Source organism: Acanthopagrus latus, chromosome 3 (genome assembly GCF_904848185.1).
Source record: "Acanthopagrus latus isolate v.2019 chromosome 3, fAcaLat1.1, whole genome shotgun sequence".
Taxonomy (NCBI): Eukaryota; Metazoa; Chordata; class Actinopteri; order Spariformes; family Sparidae; genus Acanthopagrus; species Acanthopagrus latus.
Window position 1 is genome coordinate 5,310,645 of NC_051041.1, and position 16,069 is coordinate 5,326,713.

General features: G+C 43.3%; 1 protein-coding gene across 2 annotated transcripts in view; it reads right to left on the reverse strand.

The window, feature by feature from the left end:
• Positions 1–8,356: 8,356 nt before the first annotated feature.
• atp9b (ATPase phospholipid transporting 9B) overlaps positions 8,357–16,069 on the reverse strand; it is a 41,492-nt gene continuing 33,779 nt past the window's right edge. Inside the window, exons 20-29 of one of the 2 annotated variants that reach the window (XM_037093051.1) lie at positions 15,877–15,975; positions 15,667–15,756; positions 14,819–14,963; positions 14,392–14,456; positions 13,548–13,703; positions 13,301–13,365; positions 13,073–13,181; positions 12,878–12,935; positions 11,772–11,975; positions 8,357–10,261 (exon numbers count right to left, since the gene is read on the reverse strand). In XM_037093051.1, the coding sequence (XP_036948946.1) occupies positions 10,125–10,261; positions 11,772–11,975; positions 12,878–12,935; positions 13,073–13,181; positions 13,301–13,365; positions 13,548–13,703; positions 14,392–14,456; positions 14,819–14,963; positions 15,667–15,756; positions 15,877–15,975 (1,128 nt within the window). In that variant the 3' untranslated portion in view covers positions 8,357–10,124. The remainder of the gene's footprint in view (positions 10,262–11,771; positions 11,976–12,877; positions 12,936–13,072; positions 13,182–13,300; positions 13,366–13,547; positions 13,704–14,391; positions 14,457–14,818; positions 14,964–15,666; positions 15,757–15,876; positions 15,976–16,069) is intronic. The other variant, XM_037093052.1, reaches the window with a different exon arrangement.

A 16,069-nucleotide genomic window follows, 5' to 3' on the forward strand; every position in this document is an offset into this window, starting at 1 on the left:
TGTACTTCCAGCAGGTGTACCTGAGACGGGCTGAAATCCAGGGAGACTGTGTCGACTTCGTGGTGGCGCTAGAAGAAAAGTCAGAGGATGAAGTGGAGTTAAAAAAAAATCCCTCTATCAAACAGTTCTGGGATGTTTGTCCGGAGTGAAGTGGGACAAAAGTTGCTCTCTGGGTTTGTTTACATGTTCTGAGCGTCCAACATAAAAAAGCCGCCTTGGTGTCTCAAATTGGATTATAATGTGGAAAGTAATAAAGAAGAAAATCTGCAAAAAACAAAATGAAAAAAAAAAACATAAAAGCAAGTCTTGTAAAGTCAGATGTAGATGCTTCAGTGAATCTTTTACAGCGTGCAGGTTTTTTTTCGACCCCTCACTGTTTCTGCATCAAGGTGCAAACTGCCTGCTATAAACCAGGTATCCAGCTTTGCCTCCTTCCCCCTGTTTCCGGGATCAGCTCCTGATTCTCCTCCATATTCCCTCCTCACCCACTGGGCTCTCGCTGGCAGCCACTCTCCCCCCTCCAGCAGAGAATCTGAGGGAGTGACGGCACTTGTGAAATCCAAGCTGCCTGTTTCATCATGGAGACGTGGCTCGGTGGCTCCCCAGTCATTCGAAGAACTCCACTCGTTTCTTTGACCTCATGGAAATCTCTCATGGGGCTGAGGGGGGGCGGAGGTGAGGGGGTGAGGGGGTGAGGAGGGTCTAATTGGGGTAAGAGAGGAGGTGGGGGTGCCTCTCCACAGTTATGCGTAACTGAAACATGTGCTGCAGTAAACACTTCCACCCGTCTGCAGTTAATAAATAGCTCCGCTGCTGATTGAGCCGTGGACCCTTCTACGTCAGGGCGGAGCCGGGGCCTCGTAGTGTTTCCAGCCGGGCCTGGTGCTGGTTAGTGGACACCTTGAGAACAGGCCTCTGCAGACCGGATGAGTCCGGAGCCACAACTGAAGAGAAGAGAACATTAGATAATGAGAAACAACACCGACGTCCCGCGACGATGATGCAGACATGGCAGGGCGAGCAGAAGACTCACTTTGATATCAACAAGCTGCAGACGCCGAATCTTTGAAACACTGCAGCTGCTCCGACGTCCGAGTGAAGTCACGGCTCGCAAGACTTCACAAGCAAACTGCAAATCAACGAGCTCGTTCAACGCAGGCCGGGAAAAAAAGATGACATTTAAACGTTTTCTTTTCAAAGCACTTTGACGTGACTGTCGGAGAGTTTTTCAATCTATCGTCTTAATGATTAAATATCTGTCCACACAGCTGGAGGCTTAAAGGAACAGTTCACCCAAAAGCGAAAATTCAGACATCATCTACTCACCCTCGTGCTGATGGAAAGTTGCGTTAAAGTGATATGGTGGCGTAAATTTAATCCATGGTCTAACACAACATGACCCCCCTTGCGAGATCAAGTTTTCTGACTGCTAGCTTGTAGTTTTAGCATCCTCGGAAAAGACCGCACGATAACAATGCAGTCTATGCCTCCAGCAAGAAACCACCATCAAAAAGCCACTCGTAGCCACAAATGATGCTCAGAACAGCACCAAACTTCAGCAACAGTACAAATACAGTCCCAGCACAAAGTTCGAGGCATCAAACATCTGCTAACTTAGCCGGGTTTCTACTGAAAAGTGAACACAGCTCACCACTCTCCTGCAGCTGCTTGATCGTTGTGGGGAAGCCCTGACGAGTTGATTACCGAGTGCAGTAGAGTTCTGTAGCTCGAGGATGAAAATGTACGATTATTACTCCATGGAAATGCAATCAAAGTTCATATGTGTCTTGTCAAGGAGCCTTACTTGGTGTCATGATGTGTTAGAGCAGGAATATCCCTTTAAGTCTCGTAGTCCAGGAAACATTTCTGGAGCTTCACAGCAAAACAGCTGAAGTTTTACAAGGTAAAAAAAGGCTCCATACAGCTCAAATGACTTAATTCAAGTCTACTGAAGCCCAGAGATCCCACACTGGTTTGAAAAGACGTTATTTTAACCTTCAACGCGTGATGGAGCTCATGCACAAGCTTTAGACGGGGTGCACGCTGACACGTTTAGCTTATCAGCTACCTGCTAAAATAGACAAGTTCTGTCACTGAAAACATCCGGTTCCCATGTGACGTCATTGACTTGACACATTTTTGTTCACATCTGAAACACATGTAACGATGGATGGATCGAGTGAAAGCGGAACATGACTCCAGGCTGGGAAGAAGAAGTGTTTGAAGGCCTTTTGTTGTTAGAAGATAAGAAGTGTGCTCCGTTGCACCTGTAACCACGTCCACAGGTCCACATTATTTATTATTATTAAAGTGAGAGCTCAAACCGCTGGGGGACAGTGAAAATAAGACTCTCAGCTACTGTGAGTTTGCTCTTTAGTACAAAGACTGTCTTTCACCCACAGCTCGGAGGGTTCGAGGCAGTGACACACAGGGCAGCTGTTGAGCAACTCGGATGATTTCAGCTCGGAGCGATCCTCGGGGAACATCTCGTTACCAGGAAACAAGTGAGCAGACACTGTGGCACACTTTGCTGCTCCTCTTCGACTACAGATTTAGGACGCTTTGCATGTGAGTGTGTCACATTACTGCAGGTTCAAACAGTGAGACCATCACTGGGAGCTAACAGGGCAGCACAAGCAGAAAAAACAACACGATGAATCCTTCGTGTCGCAATCTTTTTGGACCGACGACCGTCACGATCACGTTGTTAATTCAATCGGACTGTAGATCATCTTCTGCATTCCCCAACTTCTGCCCGGCTCATCATCAGTGTTGGAGTCTGGGAGGGGTGAGGTGTCCGGGCCGGGCCGGTGGGGGGGGAGGTGGTCTCACTGTCACAAGCCCACACATTTTTGTCATCTGCCATCCCACGTGCGTCCGCTGCCAAACTCCGAGAATACTCTGCCCGGTATGACGTGGTTTGGCCACGGCGAGGTGGAAAAGACCTCAACTCGCTTTTCTTTCCACCGCTCTAACCCTCAGAATCCAGCAGGCTGGCTTTATTTGTGTCTGAACAAAAACACGACGGAACATTGGACAGTTTCGTAAGTTATTCATAAACTAAGAAACAACCGGGCCCCAAAAGCTGCTGGCCTCCGTGCTGCTGAATCACCTGTTTGTTTTGGAAAAAAAAAACTGAACTGGGAGGAAAGTGAAGAAATTATTACTGTACTTCTTTGTGTTTTTCTGAGGCCGCTCACACACCCCTCTCTCACCATATGTGCGCTCATAACAGCTATTTTATAAAGTGTTTCTTGATGTAGAATAATAAAAACATTAAAAATAGTCTCTCCGCGACCGCAAGTCGAGTTCAGGCTGTGACCAGAAGACGGGCTTCAGGGGACGTTAAGTAATCTGCAGCCTCCTGCAAAAAAAAAAAAAAAAAAAAGAGAGAGAAAGCTTTTGGAGGTTGTTTTGGCAGAGTGTACGGTGGCCTGGAGAGACACCAGAGATGAAAAGAAAAGGTAGTTTGAGCTGAGATCAAACAAAAACGTTGTGAAGACGTAACATAAAAAAAACAAACCAAAACAAAAAAGAAACTGCATGAATAACGCCTCTTTGTGAGTGTGCTGGAATGAAATGTTGAGGTCTGGAGGCCAGAAGTCTCACCATCTGATGACACGATCAATGAGTCACAGGTATTGATCAGCAGAGCGTTTATATAAGGTCTGTTTGAGGTACGAGGGAGTGGAAATGCTTCTCTTTTTTTGCAGCTTTAAGTCGGATATTTTGGTGTCAGGGGAGCAGTGACCCCCCTCGCCATGCCACGCCACACCCCGCTCTTTCTTACAGTCAGACTTCCTGTCTCCCATCAATGTTCTCCTTTTTTCTCGGTTGCTCTGACGGAATCCCCTGCTCTGTTTCCTGTTGTGCAGGCCCGTCGCCTGGTTACAGCCGAGGGAGGCCGGGACAGCTCATTTTCTCTCCCTAACGGTCTCGGAGCTGGCGCGAAAGCTCGAGCACAACAACCGAGCGACAGCTCCCCGAGGCACGCGGCGTTTTACTATCTCTCGGCTGTCGGTCACGGCTGCACAGCGCTCCACGTGCTCAAGGTCGTTTCCATAAATCAAGAATGGAGCTGGTGTAAGTGCAGGGGAGGGTGGTAACTACAGGCCGGCGTGTTGCTGTGGTGCACACTGAGTCAGGCCTGTGGAGCGTCTGTTGACAGGAGGAAGTTTATATGACTCTGGTCTAAAGAAACTAACTTTCATCTGCTCTGACTGACTGTTTAAAGACGCAGATGAAGAGAAAGTGTTTAGAATCGAGACGAGAGACAGAAAATGAGCGTCCGCGTGTCCACAAACAATCATCCAGCGGGAGGATCCAGTGTCAAATATTTGCAAGAGAGATGTCGACCTTCAGGCTGAAGCACTTAAAGCAGCTGAGATGAAGAAAAGAGGCCGACGCAGCTGAAATCAGTTGGAAGTGTGGGATAGTTACTGACAGCATCTGAAAGTCTGAGCCCTCCGCGCTGAAAACATGAACTGTGAAAAACCCTAAACCTTGAAATGCTTTAACCCTTTTGTTACCACATTAAAGGGGCGCTTTGTAGTTTTGGAGAAGAGAAATTCAAAACTCAGCATTTTAATATTTGCAATATAAATGAGGTAATAATACAAATCAGAAATATTCAGTTTTTACGTAATGGAATAAACAAGTTGTTCTCAGAGGACAACAAGGTCCCAGAACACTGAAAACTAGAAAGGTGGCAGGGTCCGCCACCTTTAAACAAAATAAAACAGTATCGTCCTTGAAAACAAAGAGAGTTTGTTTGTTTATAACTAATCAATGAAGATCCTTCTCTTCTGATTAAAACAACTCTGAAGCCACTGAAGTGTAATTCAAAGGTCCCGTGTGGAGTATTTAATGGGCCCGACTGCAGAAATGATATATAACGCTCATAATTATGTTTTCATTAATGTATAATCACCTCAAAATAAGAACTGTTGTGCTTTCGTTACCTTAGAATGATCTTATTTCTCTCCCATGTGTTTCTACAGTGGCCCAGAATGGACAAACCAAACGCTGGCAGCGGAGCGATGACACCGCTGGATATTTTTAAGCAGACCTCAGGACAATTTCCAGCCATGTTTGTGGCGACAGAAAACATATATTTTTAACGAGAAGTCGAGACATCTCCAGTCAGTATTTTTTTCATTATTTTTTTTTCTTAAAACAAATCCTGCTGATATTTCCTGCCCATGTCTGTGGCGACCGAGGCAGGCAGGTATTTTAAGCCTCCTCCTGACCCTGATCGAGTGCTTTAAGTGCTTTGACCCGACCAGAACACAAGCACGGCGACATGAAACAGAAAAACTGAGACTAAAGCAAAGTTTCAACGTGTTTTTGCAGGAACACTGGATTGCCAACATTTATCTCTAATACTCCAAACTGACAGTCCTCAAACTCATCATCCGAGAGGAATTCAACATTTGAAACTGTTATTTATTTGGTTTGTGTATAATGATGGGATGCTGGACCCCCGGAGAGTGGAACAGTCTCATCTTAACTCCCCCATCAAGCCAGTCGAGGGGAAAATCACCACCAGTAACTTTATCTCTACTGGTTGTTGTTTCTTTATTCAAACAGGGTGCTGTGGAATTTTTTTTTATTTTATTTTTTTTTTTGTATAACCAGCTCGGTCAGATGGAATATGGCTGCAGAAGCCACTTAGCTGCTCGGTAACAAGATAGCATAATGGCGTAATGGCAGGTCTCTTCCCGGCGGATAAAAAAGTTAAAAAAACGTGAAAAAAAGAGAGAATACAATTCAGCAAATGTTCCACACATCTGAATTTATGCCACGTAAGGGTTTTGTCTCCCACTTATGGGCTGGAAGTGTTTTTTTCTCGAACGTCTCATCCTGGAGGGCAGATGACAGATGGAGTTATGGAGTCGTCACAGATGAATCTAACAGCTCGTCTGACGCGTTTCTGCACCTTCGCGGTGAAACGAGAGCGTGCAGCAGCTTCTCCTGCTGTTGGCTCTGCAGTCCAGGTTCACGCAGGTTTTTACACGAGTCTGGATGAACACATCTGACTGTCAAAGCGCTGCAGGGACAGAAAACTGGGAACACTATTTAGATAAAAGAGCTCTGATAACTAAACCGAAAGGATCGGTCTCGATACAGAACATCATTTTGGCTTCTTCAGTCGTCACAATCTCGTATTCTTCAGGCCAAATGGATTGTAATTACAGCACGGCACTCCAAATGTTAAAAACGTCAGTGTTTAATGGATGAGTGAGCAATTACTGCCAACTTCTTCAACCTTCTGCCGGAGCACCAACTTTCTGCATGATGTGATTTGTACGGGAAGTATATTTCCATCATAACTTGTACCATTTTTTTTCTTCTCTCCGTCTTCAAGAGCGAGCTGAATGATCCCTGAACTTACCGAGCACTTAAAACTCCTCATTCTTCTCCGTATGAGCGTATTTACCCGATGCCAGCTTCTGTCCCGAGCCCTTGAGCCCTGAACCCTCACTGACTTGGCTGACGTCCGCGGTAAGTGCTCGCTCCAGGGCCCAAAATGGTAGGAACAGGAACCGGACGGCACTTTGCGAAAATATCGATTTACCTTGACAACGCCAAAACATATCACGCACAATTGTGGGTTCGAGACCTCTTTGCATGCTGATGGAAAGTTTGGTGGAGTTTCTTCAGTCCACTAAACATTTTCGGAGCTTCAAACAAAGTCTTGCAGCATTCTCCCAAACATGAGACGTGGATGGGGACGAGCTATCGAATGTATTTGAAAAGATGCTTTTTCAGCCCTTTCAACAGACGACGTCCTGACTTGAAGGCTTTTCCCCGTCTCCTGGCTGACAGAGTGGACGGGAGCTGAACTTGTTTTGCATCATGAAGGTCCCATCATCCAAACTTTTCTTCCATCTTCAGCAGTGTTTGGGTGGGTGGTGCATGTCAGATGGCATCCACACGAATAGCAGAACCAAGGGTTTGGAGCAGAACATTAGCTTGGAAACAGATATTAACGAGTCAGGATTGGGCCTTGGTGTTGTTGTTTCCTGCCTCACTCAGGAGCAAATGTCGCCTAAAAAACTGTGATATCTGTGTCACGTGTTACATGAAAAGTTAAATCCATACATTCTACTAATCTCTCTTTTTCTTCTCAAGATCTCTTAGTACACACGGAAACAAGACCCAGACTGATGTCGACATTACACTGTTTCACCAGGACGCCATAAATGAATTCAAGAACTCTACACGAAGAGAAGATCAGCCCAACAAAGACAAACTGCCTACTGTTCAGACAATCAATCACCGGTCACATGAACATTATCCGCTCCATCACAGCTCCTCATGCAGCACATTAACCGCGAACCACCATCGCCTTCATCTTAATGCAACCTATGGTCGAGCTTTTCTTTTCTCCTGCGCGGAGGAGCGGCTTCAAAAAGAACACGAGCGGATAAAAGAGAACATTTCTTAACATGTTAAAGCCATCGGACCATCACATTCATCATAGGTCAGAGGGAACTCCCTCCTCTGCGCCGAGAAATTGATAACACATTGTTTTCTCCATGACCGCTGCTGATTACAGTAAAACATGTCTCGTTTTACTGTACGAAAATGCGTGTTTAATACTTACTAACAACAACAGTAAGGCTGCAATATTTAAAGATCTCCTTCACCCATTCTACCTTGAATTATTGCTTCTGATATGATTTCTCCACAAAAAAGGTTTTTTAAATGTCACATCTGCTCCTTTCCTGCACATGTGAAGACAAACAAATAAAAATACTGTTTTGCACAAACGTTTACTTATGAAAGCTCATTTCTGCCAGTTCGATGGGAAAAAAAGATCCTGTAAGTCATTATAATGAGATACTATCTCAATATATTGAGATAGTATCTCGAAATAATGAGATAGTATCTCAAAATATTGACTTCCATCTACAAAGTATTTTTTTTTTAAATTCCCTTAAACACATATCAATGACAAAGGTTCTTGTCTTTAAAATGTTGAGCTTATTTTCATGAACTAAACTTGAAGATATATCTCTAAAGTTTGATAACACTTACAATCCCTGTAAGATTTACTTTTTAGTTGTTAATTTACTCATTTTCAAGATTTGTATTCATTGTCTTTTCAGTTTTTGTTTGACAACTACAATGAACTTATTTGAACGAGTATTTTGTTTTTATCTGTTGAAGTGTTACAAGAATAGGAAGTTTCTATTGTAAAATTTACTGTAATGCTCCTTTAATTTTGAGCGCCATCCTCTTCTGATGTGGTTTTAGTCTCTACCTCCATCTGGTGGCCAACAGATGAACTTCACAATGATAAAACCTGAAACATCTCCAGTTATTGTCGACAGAGAAAAAATAACTCCAGTTGGCATCTATTGGTTCTTTTTTATTATTCATTAATCAATAACAATATTATAAATAACAGACAGCTTGTTAGAAATCCCAGTGTAGGACATGGAAAGCAAGTTCACAGGAAAGAAAAAAGTTCATACGACATCACACAGAAACAGAGATCTCAACAGAAAACACAGGACTCAACATTTGGAATCGCTTTTTCATAAGAAAGGAAATCAGAAATGTAATAAACGCTAAATGCAATTTGCATTAAAGTGTCGCAGCCGCAACCGGCTCTTCCTCCAACAGCCATTATTTCTCTTTTTCTCTTGCAGCGCAGCCACATTTCACAGTTCGGTCGCCACGTTTGGAAATGAACACAACCATGTTCAGGAATGATCAAACTGAGTTTAACTCAAATATGATTCACAGAATGACAACCTAGCTGATAAACATGACTGCACTTCACCCTGTTTACTGAAAGAAAACTCTCTTCCATCTGATTTATTCCATTGTGCTCACAACGTGCCTGATACCTACAGTACACAGAGCGAATGATAAAACTCATCCCTCCTTTAAAAAAAAAAGAAAAAAAGAGCTGAATGTCTGCTACAGGACAAAGTTACACAGAGGCCTCCCGGGGGGAGTCGTGTTGTCAGTAAAGGCCTAAAAATACACAGCTGACAGCGATTCAGGGTCCTTCGCTGTGACTTTAAAGTAGTTTTACCGTAAAAGAAATGATCTTCAAGAGAACAGCAGCAGGACTCAGGCTCCTGGAGGTTACAGATCTGGCTACGGAGGTAACAAAAACAAACGCTCTGTCTGATTGCTTTACATCCAATGCTGTGAGACGCGTCTTCGGTACGTTTAAGATACATCATAATGAGGCACGAATCGAGCTGCCACGTGGGCACAGGAGGACCGATGGCTGCCGTCAGACATCAGAAATGCTAAATTATGCAGGATAATCAAAGGCCAAGATATGCGGAAAATACATGTAACGTGGCGATGGAGTGCTGGTTTTATACTACGGAGAGGGTGATGTCTGATGATGTCTCGAGGACGTGAAGCAGCGAAATGCACAGAGATTCAGTTTTGAAGCGAGTTCAAGCATTTTCTTTGTGAATGTCATCGTAAAATTGTCTTGTTTTCTAATGCATGTTTGTACAAGAGTTGATGAGGTTTACATTGACAGCAGTGGCAGCCAAACCTGCACGTAAAGGCTTTTATTTACAGTAATGTAGGAAAAGATTAAAAACAAAAGACCTTTTTTTTTTTTTGTAATATCCCTTCACACAACTCAACACTGTTCACAGATGCATGCCAGCAACCGGAATTAATACCTAGAATAAAAAATAACACTTAAAAAAAGTCTGAAGTCCACATATAAAAGGTTAAACGTTGAAATAATGCATCAGAAGTGTATAAAATGACACTTGAAGCTGATTTGTTTGAAATGTTTTCAAGCAAAAGAAGGCAGATTGACCGTTTCCCAACAAAATGAGGTCAAGTGTTTTGAGTCCTTCTCGGTGCAGTCAGTGACACATCACACTCTCCTCCTCCATCCTTTTCATAGTCTTTTTTTTATGTGCTTCTTTTTTCAAGTCATCCCAAGATCCCAGTGACATAATCCGAAGAAGATTGTTTTTCATTTCTCCTAACTTCCCATTTTTCCAGGGTGTTGCTTTTCCTCCACAGGTCATCTTGCCCATCACTGAGGTTCAGTGAGTAAAAAAAGTGCTGAAAACGGAGCGCTCAGTGAAGCACGAAACTACAAAACAAGGTAATCCAAGTCTGGCTCACGAGGACAGCTTGGAGTAGCTCGGAGGTGAAAACTTGCGCTTCAGGTATTTGATTATGTAGAGAGGAAGACAGCTGACCAGCGTGATGGCGGACACCTTCCACAGGAAAGGCCAAGTCGTGATGAACGACAAGTCTGGGAGAGCAAACAGAGGGAAAACAGCTCAGTGACACGTTTTTTTTTTTTGTACAGGAGATTTCAATCAATGAACGAACCACAAGAGATAAAATCAACATGCTTGTCTTGATGAGTCACAAAACCACTAAATAAAAACATGACAGCGAAATGACACGAGATAATAAAGACCTGCAGGGCACACCATGGAAAGAAATCAAACTCAAATGAAACAGACAAAATGACGACGCGGTAAAACATCACTTCAATCTAACAACGTTACTAATGCGGAGAAATGTACGAGCGAATGAGGAGATGAATTTACAGGCTGCACACCTACCAAGGAAAGCTCCAAAGGACACCCTGCCTATGCCTGTTGCCAACATACAGAAGCAAAAGAAATGCAGCAGAAACAGAGTGAGTGCAGTACAAAGTTTAGCAGTGGGGAGAAAAAACAGGAGGAGACAGGCAAGAGACAAAGAAAGAAAGAAGGGGGGGTGAAGCAATAAAAGCACAAAGGCACAGAGCTGACGGCTGAACCGCTGCACAACACTTGAGTGCCAGGTAGAGTTTCATCAAAGACTGACTGCTTTCAAGCTGTCGGTCTGTTCAATACTGGACTGGACAAACAAAACAAAGAACGTCCTCGACTGTACTCAAAGCTCACTGGTATTTCAAGCAACTTGAGAGGAAGTCAGAGCTCCGTGCTGCACAGAAGTAGAGCTGAAGTGATCAACTCCATGAATCGTTTCAATACTTTTTGCATACTTGCTATAATGAGAGGATCTTCTGCTCATCTTATCTGCATTGGTTTTGGGTTTTGGTTGGTTGGTCGGACAAAACAAGCTCTTACTTCTCTTCAGTTTTTAGGGAAATTATACTGTTTGTTTTAAAAGGTGAGTTGACCAAAAGTTGTAAACACACTCCTGCACACTGTCAACGTCATTGTAACTTTGCATTTTTGCTGCTTTTCAGTTCAGGCAAGTTGTAGTCTCATACCATAATGCAAAAAGTAAATCTTTGCAAGTTAAGACAGTGTGTGGGACTCACACGATGTATTTACAAAATCATCAGCGGATTAATCGATAACAAAAAGTCAGAATGCTGATGTTGTGCCTTGTCTTGTGTCACTTCTCTCATATTTATCCCTTTCTCTGGTTTAAGTGCTTTGTAGGTTACACAGTTCTCATCCATCTCAGGCAGATGACACACTTACAACAGCGCCTTCTTGAACCAAAACATTAAAGCAGCATTATGTAGGAATTGGCATTTGTGCAGACAAGACACAGTTTCTGAGAGCAAATACAAACCCCAGGGCTGTAAAAGTTTGTCAGACGTACGTGACTAACTACAAACAGAACTCATCATGTTATAATGTTCTGTGTTGAAAACTTGTATCTTGAAGTACACGTGTATGTAACGCTGTGATCCGGCCCTCTCACTGAAGTTACACAGTGCAGAAAAAGGGCCAAAGATTAAAAAGGCATCACATGAGAACTAGAGACTTTAAGGGGAAGAAATGAATACCTACCGAAGTACTCGTTGAGGAAGGCGAGCGAGGCCAGGTAGCAGCCCAGGCTGAAGAACTCGGCCACCACCATGAGCCAGTGCCAGGTACGGATCGTCAGCGCCACCATCAGCAGTTCGGTCAGGATGAGCGCTGTGAAGGAGATGGCGACCACGTGCACGAACTCCGACTCAAACAGCACCAGCGCGCCGTACATGAGGATGCCACCTGGTGGTGCCAAGAGAAACAAGCTAACAAGGTGACGTTACCAGACCAGGTCAGGTTGTGTTGTGTTTTTTCATGCGGGACCATCTCTTACATTTTTCTTTACACAGCTGACTGAGACATTTAAGAATGAATCTGTCTGGAGATAAGGACTGATTCGATAACATATTAATGAAGGTATGATGCACAATGTGCTCCAGTGTGTCTGACTCTGTTAAAACCTGAAAGTGTCCAGACACTCACTCATCTTCGGGCGCCTCCTGTATCTTGATAGCCTTTCATTATATTATAACACGACACAAATTGAGCTTAATGGCCTCCAACCGATCACATAATTGCTTTTTCATACAGTCTTCGTACGGCGCATTCCAGCGAGTCAAACTCTGTAATAAATTAAGTGAGATTGGCGCCTAATATTTTCCTCTGCTGTCGTCCTCTCATATCGTCTTCACGTTTCTTTCTTTTTTTTTTTTTTCCACAGACCTGGTATTGGCCTTTAATTAAAAACCTCGAGCTGTCAGGAAGTCACGCTCGAGCAGGAACATAGATCTTTCTCACACGCTGCATGGCTTAGCGATTACAGAAATATCGATTTACTGGACAGACAAAAGCCTGCATGTAAAAGGGGATGGCGGCTGGAAACCTAAGATACTGAGAAACAGACGGTCTGAGAGTTTGAAGGGGCCCGGGGACCCTGGAATTAGACAGAGCAGAAATGATGAAATGGTGGTTGAAGAGTTGCTTTGACAGTCTCCAAAAGCAGACAGCTCATTCATTACAGAGTCAGTCATGTTTTAGCTGCTGTTTAAAAACTTACAGGTTATTTTTAGTGAAGCTAATTCATCCAGCAGATACAGTGACTGATGTGTCAAATATAACTTGTACTAACAATCGGTTCACCTTACCTTGATACACACTGATCAAAACCCAGATGAGGAAAGTCTTGAAAGACAATGAACGCCCCTGAAAGAGAGAAACATAATCCATGAGCGTAACGTAGCTGCTGACCCGCTGAAAGTTGTTAACAGGGGAAAATGTGGATGAAGGGACTTTATTTTTAGAACATGATAGAACACACACTTTAGAGAGTGGCACAGTACCTTGGTGAGGTCTTTATAAAGCTCTGGGTACAGAAGAGCCATCTCCGGCTTCACGTCTTGGTCCAGAACCAGTGAAAAGACAGGGAACATGGTGTAGATGGTGGCATACCTGAACAGAACAGAGTTTACCATGTAGCTATAACGGATAGACCAGGGTTCACATTAAAATAAACAATAATTCTCATTATACTCAAGAATGTTCATGGACATTTAGAAAAAGGTTCCTACCCGACCATGAGGAAACCCTGGTACAAGGGAACTGAGGCAAAGTAAAACACGGAGGAGAACACAGCCTGAGGACGGAAAGCGAAAAGTCATAAATTTAGTCAGGAGCTTTATTGTCCACAACGCTGATAATTGTCTTCAGCTTCTCCACAGAGCACATATAAAAACAGAGTGTTAATCGAAAACAGATACTATAAGAAAAGATTCTGAAAAAGTTCCTTCAAAACACACTTTTAATTTGGGCCTGTACCTGCATGGTGGAGATGATCATGCCTCTGTGCATGACGAACTGTCCCAACGCTGCAGAGCGCTTGTAGCTGTTCCTGCCGTGAACCATGAGCAGGCGACCGATGTGCTTAAACTGAGTGATGGAGAAGTCTGCAGCCAGAGACGCCTGCTTCCCTTCCTGTTTACACACAAGGAGAAAGAAAGAAGAAAATATTAAACATAAAATAAAACGGTACAAACCTCAAAACTGACAATAAAAGGCAGATAAGGTAGCTGTATAGTTTGAGTTTCAAAGGAAACACGGGCGCTGTTAGTTTTCGTCTCTTTATAGTGTTTTTCTTCCAAACCTCCTAAAGATCTTCATACTTCAGTAAAACATATCACTAGTTTTACTACTTACTGAACTGAGCGCTTAATACGTTCTTCCAAGATTATGTTGTTTGAGTTTCTTTCATTCATCTGGTGTCAAAATAATGTGAAAACTTTGTTTCCGATTGGGAAAATTCACATGAATGCGCCCCTCGAGTCGGAACGACGACTCAAAAAAGTTTTGGTACACAGCTTGCAGACTTTTATATCACACACATGCAGAAATGGATGAAAGTCAATGTTTTACAGAGGAATAATAAATCTCTATCAATTCATGTATCAAATGCCAATTTTTGGCTTGAATATACAGCAAATAAAACAGAACACATCTTTGTAGTGTTCATGTTTTTTTTCTCACATGACTTAACAGCTCCCGAACACACTGAAGACGGAACAACGACTTCCAACTCTGGGAAACGGACCCTCCGAGATGTCCGTGAATGCACCATAAGTTACAAGGCCTGATCTACCACTTGAGCTCTGTGGGAGGTCTTTACCTTTCCTTCGATCCCGATGCCACAGTCTGCTGCCTGGATCATACTGACATCATTTCCTCCATCACCTGACACAAAACAGAAGAATACAAGTTTCAAGAAAAGCTTCACACTGTTTCACAAAGAAGCTCAGAGGTTATAAAAATAGCAGCCAGGTGTTTATCTTAGTGAACTATGACTGCCATCTTGTGGACATAAGAAGTAACACAGCAGCATGTCAACAGTTTTAAGGCACCAATTCACCTTTTTCAGTCTTTTTTAATAAATCTGTCTACCAGATTGTTTTACACATTGTCTAACATTTCGCTCTCTAATGGACTGAGTTGAATCTACAAAGACGCCTCCCCCTCTTTCCCAGGCTGTCTCTGGACTGGAGCCAACGACCGTCCAACCTGACATTTCTGCTGCCACATAACCTGCCAGCGCTCACCTATGGCGCAGGTTCTGTTGGCGGTGTGCTGCTGGAGGAGCGTGACGATCTGGGCCTTCTGAGTCGGGGAGCAGCGACAGCAGACCACCGCTGGACACTGACACGCCAGCTCTACAAACTCGTGCTCGTAATACCGCAAACACACCTGGAGCACAACAAAGATAGAGACACAACAGTTTACTGGATACGAAGGTTCCACAAGTCGTCCACAGGTATCAGACATCGGCTTTTATTATTCAGTCTTAAATGTATCTTGAAAAGGTCTTAAAAGTAAGTAGAAGATAGCAGCTTTGTTCAAGTATAAAGTTAAAGGACAGTATCAAGTTGAAAGTTTTGTTGAATCAGAAATGTGGACTGTCACACACAGCTTCATTTATTTTGACAAACAGAAATCAAAAGATGGATTTATGAAAAAAGACCAACTGTTTGTGGTGATTAAAGTGATTAAAAAAATCTAATTTAGGACAATCTAATGTCTTTTCAGGCCTTATATTTGTTGAATTTAAGACATATTTAAGAGTTTTCATGGACAAATCCTGTTCCAGATTTATCTATGTTGACTTGTGGACAATATAAGTGAAAACACTGATCTGTTTCTCTTCCAACTACATGTAAAACTCCTGCTTAGCTGTTACAAACAAGTTCCAATTGTTCTGCCTCCTAAACAAATGACCAATATGTTTTGGCGATTAGTCTTCCTCTCCGAATCCTCACGGCCTTGGTTTAACTCCAACGCATTAGTTTTGGCCGAGGACTTTTTTTATTCTCTCATTGCCTGTTTGGCTGCATCCTCAGCATCATCTGCTGTGCAAGGAAATGTCACTGTGAGCTGCACTGTGTTAAAGTACCTCTAAGGAGTCTCCAGAGATGACCAGAGCACAGTCATGTTTCCTTCTGAAGGCGTTCAGCTCCAGATGGGCCTCTCCTCTGTTTGAGACCTGCTCGAGAGCCACACGATACAATTAGCCGTGAGGTTATTAGTGCTTTGTGTCACCTCATGTAAATCAGGCGCACATGATTACATCAAAGCACCGTGTAGAGGGAAAGAGCAGCATTACCGGTCTGAAGACGTGGATGTCTTGGCTTCTGGAGACCAAATGGGAGCTTTTGGCGATGCACGTAGCCGTCTCAAGCTTGTCCCCCGTCAGCATCCAGATCTGAGCAGAAAACAGGATCAATATGTGAGTGGAAATGTGGTGTGATTCTCTTTAGCAGCTTTAATCGTGTAGATATGTTTCGCTTCCATGCTAA